Here is a 10,436-nt window from a genome sequence, read left to right on the forward strand (position 1 = left end):
TGATCGTTGTTACAAACTCCATGGATATCCACCAGGGCACAAGCTTTACAAACCTCCTGAATCAGCAAGAGCAGATCATTCTGATTCTTTATCCTCTTTAACATATGAACAATGCCAAGGCTTATTGGCTATGCTCCAGTCCCATCTCAACAAGTCCAAAACAACCACCATAGCAGCAACGTCCAATAAGACAAATTCTATCACTCCTACAGCTCACGTTGCAGGTATTTGTTCCCTTTCTGATATATCTTCTGATCAGTGGATACTTGATTCTGGTGCATCAGCTCATATCTGTCATAATAAGGTCCTATTCACTACTCTAAGACAAATTAAACCGACAACTGTTACTTTGTCTAATCAGTCTCAGCTTCTGGTTGAATTTGTTGGGGATATTCAAATCAGTACAGATATCATGCTATAGAATGTGTTATATATATCAGATTTTTGTTTCAACTTAATTTCCATAAGCTCTTTAACTTCCTATCTACCCGTCATGGTCACTTTTTTTAGTGATTTTTGCCTCATTCAGGACAAGTACTCTTTGAAGACGATTGGCAAGGTTAACAAATGGAATGTGAACTTGTTTGTTCTTCCACTATTACTTTCTCTGCTTCTACTTGGCATAATCAGCTTGGACATCCATCATATAAACATCTTAGTTTCCTAAAAGACATTTTACATGTAGACATGGATAGTACTTGTACTAAATGCATGATTTGTCCTCTAGCAAAACAAAAACGATTGTCTTTTCAAAGCCATAATAGACTTGCTACTCATGCTTTTGATCTTATACATTGTGACATTTGTGGCCCTTACAATGAACCTACTCATGCTGGATATCGTTACTTTTTAACACTAGTTGATGATTATTCTCAGTACACTTGGGTTTTTTGGATGAGGAACAAAAGTGAAGCTCTTACTATTGTCCCTCGTTTCTTTCAGTTGATTGAAACTCAATATGGTTTTTCCATAAAAGCTTTTCAATCGGATAATGCACCAGAACTGGCCTTTACTGATTTTTTTGCTGCCAAAGGTGTTCTCCATCAGTTTTCTTGTGTTGAATGGCCTCGACGAAATTCGGTAGTAGAAAGAAAACATCAACATCTGTTAAATGTCGCACGGTCTCTGTTATTTCAAGCTAGGTTACCTATCTTGTTTTGGGGAGATTGCATATTTACCACATCTTATTTGATCAACTGCATTCCATCTCATATCTTGTCCTGGCAAACACCTTACTATCATTTGACTGTTGAACATGCTGACTGTACTTCACTACGAACTTTTTGTTGTCTTTGTTTTGCCTCTACTTTACCTTCTCACAGGACCAAGTTTCAGCCTCGGGCCATTGCCTCTGTTTTTTTGGGATATCCTACTGGCGTCAAGGGCTATCGCTTATATGACATTGAGAAGGAACAATTCTTTATTTCAAGGGATGTTGTGTTTCATGAAGACATATTCCCTTTTCATCAAATCAGTTCTCAAGCAGAGGCACTTGATCCTTTTCCTGATCTAGTTTTACCATTATCATTTCCATTTTCAGGTGATTTATCCAGCAGTGAAGCCACTTGATCATCTGCTTCTGCTACTCCTGAGCTTTCTGACCAGCCTACTTCACATGAAGTTTCTCAACCTACTGCTCCCTTTGCACCTGTTGATGATGATGCTGCAGTCACTGATCAGCCCCATCTGTCTTTACTTGACAATTCTTATCACTGTCGCCGCTCTACAAGGACGACTAAACCACTCTCGTATCTCAGGGACTATCATTGCAACCTCCTTTACACAATCATTCTCAGCAGACAGTTATTAAGTATCCTTTGCAAACTATTTTATCTTATGACAGACTGAATCCTATCTACAAGATGTTTGCTCTTAATATCTCAGCCACATATGAGCCTCAGTTTTATCACCAGGCTGTCCCTCATAAACATTGGCGCCAAGCTATGCACGATGAACTTCTAGCAATGGAAACCAATCATAGTTGGTCTGTTGTGCCCTTACCTCAAGGCCAACACTCTATTGGATGCAAATGGATATACAAAATCAAGTATCGTACAGATGAGACCATTGACCGCTACAAGGCACGATTAGTAGCCAAAGGATACACACAGCAAGAAGGCCTCGACTATATTGAGACATTTTCTCCTGTTGCCAAGCTTGTTATTGTCAAAGTACTTCTTACTTTTGCAGTCTCAAAAGGTTGGTCTCTACTTCAACTAGATGTTAATAATGCTTTCTTACATGGTGATCTAGTTGAAGAGGTATACATGGATCTACCCTTGGGTTACAAGCACAATGTTGTTCACAAACAGGGAGAGCATCTTGTTTGTCGCTTGCATAAATCCATATATGGCCTTAAGCAAGCATCACGCCAATGGTTTGACAAGTTCTTAAAGGCACTCCTTCACTTGGGATTCTCTCAGTCCAAGTCCGATTACTCCTTATTCACTCGAGGTTTTGCTCAATCCATTGTTGCTTTACTTGTTTATGTTGATGACATAGTCATTACCGGTGCTTCTTTATCTGTACTACATGAGATCAAAGATCATTTGCACGAGACCTTTAGGCTCAAAGACTTAGGGTCTCTTCGGTATTTCTTGGGTCTTGAAATTGCAAAATTGTCTCAGGGTATTCTTCTACCACAACAAAATTATACATTGCAGCTCCTAGAAGATCATGGTTTGTTGGCTTGCAAACCGACTCCTATACCTCTTGATCCGGCTTTAAAGCTCCAATTTGATGTTGGTACCCTCCTTCCTGATGCAACACTATATCGGAGACTCATTGGAATACTGCTATACTTGACTATTTCTCGGCCTGACATAGCTTTTGCTGTCCATAAGCTCAGTCAGTTTGTTGCTCAACCTAGACAGCCTCATCTTGATGCTACCATGTCCTTACTTAAATATTTGAAAGCTTCTTCGGGCCAAGGTATTTTGCTACAACCTGTCCACACATTTCAATTAAAGGCGTATTTTGATACTGATTAGGGATCTTATCTTGATTCAAGGAAGTCTATAACCGGTTTCTGCATCTTCTTGGGTGATTCCATAATTAGTTGGAAGGCTAAGAAGCAGTCTACGGTATCTCGTTCTTCTGCCGAAGCTGAATACCGAGCTTTGGCTACTACTACAAGTGAATTTCTATGGGTTGAACAACTTCTTCATGAGCTTTCGGTACCTTTTATTCATCCATTTTTAATCTATTGTGATAATGAGTCTGCTGTCCATATTGTTGAAAATCCAATTTTTCATGAACGGACGAAGCACATTGAAATTGATTGCCATTTTGTCCGCGATCACATTGTTCATGACAATGTCAAACTTCTTCCCATCCGGTCTCACTTGCAGCTTGCTGATATATTCACCAAGGCTTTGCCCAACACTTTGTTTTTCTCCTTACTATCCAAGATGGGTATTCTTGATATAACCATGCCATCTTGAGGGGGAGTATTAGAAATTAGTTTATATTTTGTTATAAGTTTGTTATACAGGTAGTTAAATAGTTAGTCACTGTTGTAATTATACCTATTTATAGGCCTCTTTTGATTAATAAATGATATAACAGATTTATTTACTCTACTTTAATAACTTTCCTTCTCCTCTCAGTCGTTTGCACTTTGCTTCTCCCTAATATTATTTCTACCTACACTCTCCAACTCGCAGTCGTCCGCCATCTTCCCCGGTTACCACTGCTGTTTCGATAAGTGACCTTGTTGTTGTTTTTCTTTTCCAATATATGATAAATCTAGTTTTTTTTTCCAATATTATGACTAATATCCACAGATCTATTTTTTTTGTTTCAATATTGTGGCTAATATCCGTAAATCTAGTTTTTTTTTTTTTTTTTTTAATGCTGTCACCCAACAAGATATTAATAATTTAATTCATCATTAGCAATATTTTGCAGTATCTGTACCTTGTTGTGGGCAATGTTCGTAAAGATGATCACCGTGTGATACATGAGTAACTGGTAATTTAGACTTTTAGCTTCATATGAATTTTTATTTAAATAATTTTTTTTATTAGTCATTTCTATATTATCTGTCAAATTGTATGTTCTACAATTTTCATAAACATAACAACAAAAAAAGTAAGTTACATTTCATCTTGAGAAACATTAAATCTAATCAATGAAATTCATGAAGAATAAGAACAAGAAAAAAAAAATAAGAAAGAAAATTTTTAATTAAAAAAAATCTTAACTTGTGGACGGGGTCCACGATTTTGGACTTTAGTCGTGGACCTAGTCCGCGAATCCTGTGACATGGCAGCCAACTAGCAACTAGGGATGGCAACGGGACGGGGACCCATCCCTATCCCATGATGATTTTTAATCCCCGTCCCTGCCCTATTCTCCATTTTGAGAGGTCGGGTTCAGGGATTTGGGTCTCCACATGAAAAAATGTCCGTTTATTATATTATTATTTTTATTATTTAAAGGTAATTAAGATTAGTATTTATATTTAAATTGTAAATATTTTGGGTAAGAAAGTAGAATTATTATTATATATTTGTTTGAATGTATAATTACAAAATATTTTATTGTTTTTTTTATTATAAATTAAATTAAAAAAATTAAATTTATTATATTAGAATTTTAGAATTAGGAAAAAAAAAAGTTAACCAACTACTGTTTTAGTAGTTTTTGTATATATATATATATAATTAAAAAAATTGAGGCAGGAGCAAGGGTTGGGTTTAGAGTCGGGGACGGGTGGAGATCCCTACCCATCCTCGCCCTGTCTCTGACTAGGGGCCAATTTAAGTCCCCAATTTGTCCCCATCACCCAGTCAAACCAAGGTTCCCTATCCTGATCGGGTCAGGGATCCGCAGAGACCCAACTCCGTAGAATTTTGCCATCCTTACTAGCAGCCATAGTAGCTGGTGATTGGATTAATGAAAACTATGTACCCGATATACATTTTCCTTTAATACCACCACTATCTTATTATTGCCAATAGTTTGAAATTAAACCTTATTTCTAAAATTTATTTCTTCTAACAACTTTATTTTTATAAAATTTTTTCTTAGTACCCTATTTTTGTCATTATTTTAAAAAACTCATTATTCTTGAACATAGTTCTGAGTTGTTCTTCTTTCTTTTACTTTCTCGATGACAATTGCCATAACAAAAGTACAACAAAACAAGTTTCTTAAACATGACATATTTGTATAAACCTAGAAATACAACGGGAGTTTTTGTACAAATGACCCAAAATTTGGAAAAAAATGAGAATTACCTTACTTTTTGAAAACAATGTTTTTTTTTAAACCTTTCTGAGATCAAATTCGAATAAAACTACCAAAACGAACTTTACGCATATGGAAAGGACTCGATCTCTCACAGATCACCCTCCTCTCTCTCATTGTCACCTTCTATTGAATTTGTGTTGCGAACAAGAGGAAAAGAATGAGAACGAGGGTGCAGGAGGATGAGGAGGAGGTGTTGATAATGTAAGCACAAAAGGTTAAGATTCTTAAGTTTTTTAAAAGTAGGACAAAAATCATTGAACTACGAAAATGAATCTTTTAATTAATTATCTCAATAGCACGTGCAATTAGGCTCAGAAACAAGAGTGTTGAATAAAAGAAGCATACTCTATTCAATCTTAGCCTCCGAAAACTTTTTGATCGAACTATCCAAAAATAATATAAATTAACAAAAATATGTTTAAACGCTTTCTTCAGGTAGAATGTATCCCTCCTTTGAAATTCATTTGGAAATCCCAATTCAAATAAAATGATTCCTGTTTCTAAATTCACTCAAACCTCCACTTCAAGGAACACACATCTTCGAATAAAAAAGAATTGAAACTTTTTTATAACCACTTAATTATCATTTAGTTCCTGTTTGGTAATCATTTGATTTTTAGTTTTTGTTTGTAAAAAATTAAACTTATAGACATTACTTCCACATCCAAATTTCTTTGTTTGCTATTTATGTTTTACCAATAATTTAAAAAACTAAACCAAGTTTTGAAACTAAAAAAATGTAGCCTTCAAAAACTTTTTTTCTTGAAATTTAACTAAAAATTCAACTATTATATTTTCAAAAAGAAAATAGGTTTAATTTTCAAAAACCAAAACCAAAACACAATATAATTACCAAACAGAGCCTTAGTTTTTTGTTCTTGGTTTTTAAAATGTAAGTTTATAAACACTACTTTCATTCAGAAATTTCTATATTTTGTTAACTAATTTCTATGAATACTTTTAAGAACCAAGTCAAGTTTTGTATAGCTTTCAAAAACTACTTGTTTTTAGAATCTGACCAGAAATTCAAGTGTTTCTTTAAGAAAAGTGAAAATCATAATTTCAAATCGGAGGAAAAGAAGCATAATTTTCAAAAATAGAAAATAAAAGGCAGATAAAGAACAGTTTTAGATGGAAAATCGGGTTGCTCACTGAACGTAACAGAAACTGTTACATATAGAAACTTGAACTGGAATATGACACAAATTTTAATCAAGATTAAGGAACTTTTTGTTTAATAAAAATTTCACGTATTAAGTAATTAAAGAACATTCAGAAATTCACAATTGGCAACTATTGAACTTACCGTACCTTGTTCTCCTTTGATTTCTTCCATATATCCCTTGATCCAAGCTCTCCTAAAAGAACCAAAATGTAAGGATTCTACCCTACTTTAGATTAGTATTAAATAGAACAACGTTTACACTTGCAAGAATTACAAAGCAACTCAGCCAAATCGAGAGGGCTGGTAATCTCTCCACACAAGAACTACTCTACTATTGAGCTTTCTTCTTTTTTCCCTTTTTTTTTGGAGCCTCCTCCTCCTTCAGTCAATCCCGTTTCCTAAACTATGGTGGGGCCAAGAACAGCTTCTTTGGGTTTCCTAAGCATAGTTCGTTCTCCTTGTTTCATTCTCTTTTCAGTATGGAAGATCTATTTCAATTTGGTGCGAAGTGCAAGATTTCTTTCCATGAGTAAGCCTACAAGCTAGTTCTAATTTTCTGAAAGTTTCTACTGGGAACTTGAGGTATGGGAAACTTATTCGGGATGGTGGGACGATTCGACACTCTATAATTAAGCCAACCACTAGCTCTTGTCTTTCTTCTTCACAAGAATCATAGGGCTTGAAAAACAACTAATACTATGTCGAGTGATCCATGTGGCTAACATTTCATTAACCAGTCGCTCTCTTTTCTGCCTTGAGTGCGCGTGGGTATCAATATAGCCTGACACTAATGGGAAACTTATCCGGGATGGTGGCACGAATCAACACTCTATAATCAAGACAAAACCACTAGCTCTCGCCTTTCCCCTTCACAAGCATAATAGGGGATTACTAACACTACGTTGAAAGATCCATGTGGCTAACATTTCGTTGACTAGTTACTCTCTTTTCTGCCTTGTGTGGCTGAGGGAACCAATATGGCTCTTTAGGAGACGACCTTAGCTCTTTAGGAAGCAAAAAGAAGATTACAAAGTTCCACCTTGGATGCCTTTCTCCCAAAAATCAAGGGCTTCAATTGATTGAAGCACTATTAATTCTGATTTTTATTTCTTTTTTTCTAGTCACAAATCTGTGTGAACCACCTTCCATAACTCTTTAGGAAGCAAAGAAAGCCAGAAGTTGCAGTGTTAAGAGTCCAAAGTTCAAGAGGAAGGAGAAAGAGCTGGAATATCCTTGGATTCCTTCCTTCCTTCTTTCTCTTTCTTCTTAATTTTATCCTAAAACTCCACTTTGTATCAGTATTGTCACACTAGTTATTTGATCATATTATGTCTCCAGGCTGCCAAAATCTACCATAAGGAATCTAGAGTTCAGTTAAAGAAAAAAAAAAAAAAAAAAATCATGTTTCCTATGTTGTGTATCTTTTTGAACAAGCTTATAAACACCTCGATTAAATTAAATGTAACAATTATCTTACCTATAACTTTTGCCGTTGAAAAACTCACATTTAATATTTTAGGTGGGTGACACCCATGATTTAAACTCATGACCTCAAAAACATCTTCATTTCTAGCTTGCTTTTTCAACTATAGCCAACTGAAGGTTTATTGTGTAATCACATTTTTCTTTTCCACTCACTCACTCAAAAAATTATTTGATAAGAAGTTTCTTAAGTTCTTAAAGGTAAAACATACGTAGGAGCAGTTCAATTCATCACCAAAGCAACTCTCAACTAGGAAATAAGCTATAAACAAGTAATATGCGTTAAGCCTAACCACTGGGAAGTCTAGACAAAAAAAATATGAAGCATCAAATATCAGCTTCCAAATAACAATTCTCAGCATGTCGACGTAAGGCAATTGTATTTATATAATGTTAAGAACTACAACTGCAGTCTTTACAATAATGCAGAGCGAAGTTCGAGTATCAAATGCATATGCTACACAAGGAAGTTTCAAGAATCCAAACAAATGTCACAACTTAGAATCACGAGAAATTTTTATTGCTATAAAAGATCAAGGTGGACAGGCAGAGTGATAAAGAAAGATAGACAAGAGTGCCATGTTCATTAAAAAGGCAAGTCAAGAAGCCTTCAAACATTACACTTGATTAAATATAACCAACCTCAAAATACCCTATCCATCTCAAGGATCAAATATACTTGTTATTTTATGTTTATCTACTCTTTCACTTTCTAAATTCCCGCTATCTGCTCCTACTATAACTGATGCAGAGTCCTCACAATAACAGTACTTTAATAGCATGGAAACGGTGATGTTACTCAACTTTATCGTTGCATCAAAGATTCAGACTATTCATGTAATTCTCATGTAAGTTTATCCAAAAACAATGACCAAAACAAAGAACCATCAACATATTTCAAATTAAACAGGAGGCAAGTTCACAATATACTGAACCTATTAATATTAACATATATACATGCCAAAATGGTGAGACCCAATATTCTTTAAGAAATGAATCATTACCATTCAATCAGCTTGCACCAGCTCATTGAGGACTTAATCTGCCACTTTCTTCGAGATTCCTTTCCCTTCATTCAGTAAAGCCAAGCTCTCAACATAAGTATTTAAATAGAAAGTATCTTCAGCACCATAAATTCCAAGACCTTTCATAAGCTGGATTTCTGGCTTGTACAAAACTACCTCCCCCCTTTTAGATTCCATAAGCATCTCTCCATTTTCCCTAATTCCTAACACCATTCCCAACTCCTGAGATCGATCAAAGCTGACTAATTTAGTCCAAGACTCAGGGATGTCATAATTTTGCAGCACCCACACAGAAGACATATAAGTTTCAAAACAATACCAGCCACACAGCATGATGGAAAGTGCTCCTCCTAGCACAGCAACTTTCAAGTCATATGGTGAGTAATTAACCAAACGCTCTGGCAAAGCTATAGAACTGAAACACTCCTCAACTATATCAAATCTCAAAACGAAACACCTATAACCCCTGCCAATTTCCCTGTAAGCAACCCAATGGATAGCTCCATTGACAAAAGCTTGTGTCCATCCTGATTTGACTATTTCACAGCGAGGAGCTTTGATCTTAATTGCTCTCCATGAACCTGTTCTAACCTCATATACCTCAACTTTAGGAGATCTTTTATAATTAAAAGGAGTCTTATCTTCAAAATATAACAATCTAACCACCTTGTAGTCGTTGGTACAAGAATCGAAGCCAAATCCAAGTGCATAGTAATCTGGAACACCATAGATAGTGACAATTTCGCTAGTTCTAGGAACAGCTACAGCTCTTTGAATTGATGGGTTCCACAAAAGAAGATCGAGACCTAAGAAACAAACCAATCCATTGCAAATTCCCACGATCTTAGAATCCCCATTCTGATTGACGAATGGGAATTTCAATTCCTGGTATAGATCCAATGTCTCTGTATCGAGATGAAGCGAAAACCGGACTTCTTGCTTGCTTCTGTTACCATAATAGCGCTTGAGAATCAGAAGTTTCCTGTTGCAGGTTAAAGATTGGTTGAGGTGGGTGCTGATGAAACTTGGATTGGCGATGACAGAGCGCCATGATTTTGAGACGCATGAACAGAGAACAAGGGTTTTTGTAGGAAGATTAAGAAAGATGTTAAATAAGACTTCCTGTGGAACATAACCTAACATAGCTAGGAACCATCGAAGAATTGGGTGAGACCTGTAAATTGCCGAAGGCGAATTCGGGGGGATTTTTTTTGAAGAAAGTGAACAAAGACGCTAATGATGGGAGGGAAGAAGAAGCGGCAAAACAGAGCAGGAGAGCTTTGGACCGTCGATGGATCATCAAAATAAAAAACAAACTAGAGCGTTTCTTTTTTTTCAAAAAATAATAATAAAATTACGGATGACCTATTGTTGGGCACATTCATATCTTGTGACCCACCCTCAAGACTTATGATATATAACCTTCTACTTACGTCACAGGGCACTTCAGATTTAAAACTCATAAAGCGATTAGGATATATGTTGGTTTTTCCAAAGCTCTAACCCGA

General features: G+C 35.8%; 1 protein-coding gene across 1 annotated transcript; it reads right to left on the minus strand.

Annotated features, from left to right (window-relative positions):
• Nucleotides 1-6,381: 6,381 nt before the first annotated feature.
• On the minus strand, nucleotides 6,382-10,236 carry LOC120078248 (F-box protein CPR1-like). The gene is made up of 2 exons (XM_039032473.2): nucleotides 8,908-10,236; nucleotides 6,382-6,614 (listed from the first exon to the last, which is right to left on the minus strand). The coding sequence occupies exon 1, from the start codon at nucleotides 10,069-10,071 to the stop codon at nucleotides 8,941-8,943; it is 1,131 nt and encodes a 376-aa protein (XP_038888401.2). The 5' UTR covers nucleotides 10,072-10,236; the 3' UTR covers nucleotides 6,382-6,614; nucleotides 8,908-8,940.
• Between the last annotated feature and the right edge of the window lie 200 nt (nucleotides 10,237-10,436).

Source organism: Benincasa hispida, chromosome 5, assembly GCF_027475165.1.
Source record: "Benincasa hispida cultivar pf3 chromosome 5, pf3_genome.v1.1, whole genome shotgun sequence".
Lineage (NCBI taxonomy): Eukaryota > Viridiplantae > Streptophyta > Magnoliopsida > Cucurbitales > Cucurbitaceae > Benincasa > Benincasa hispida.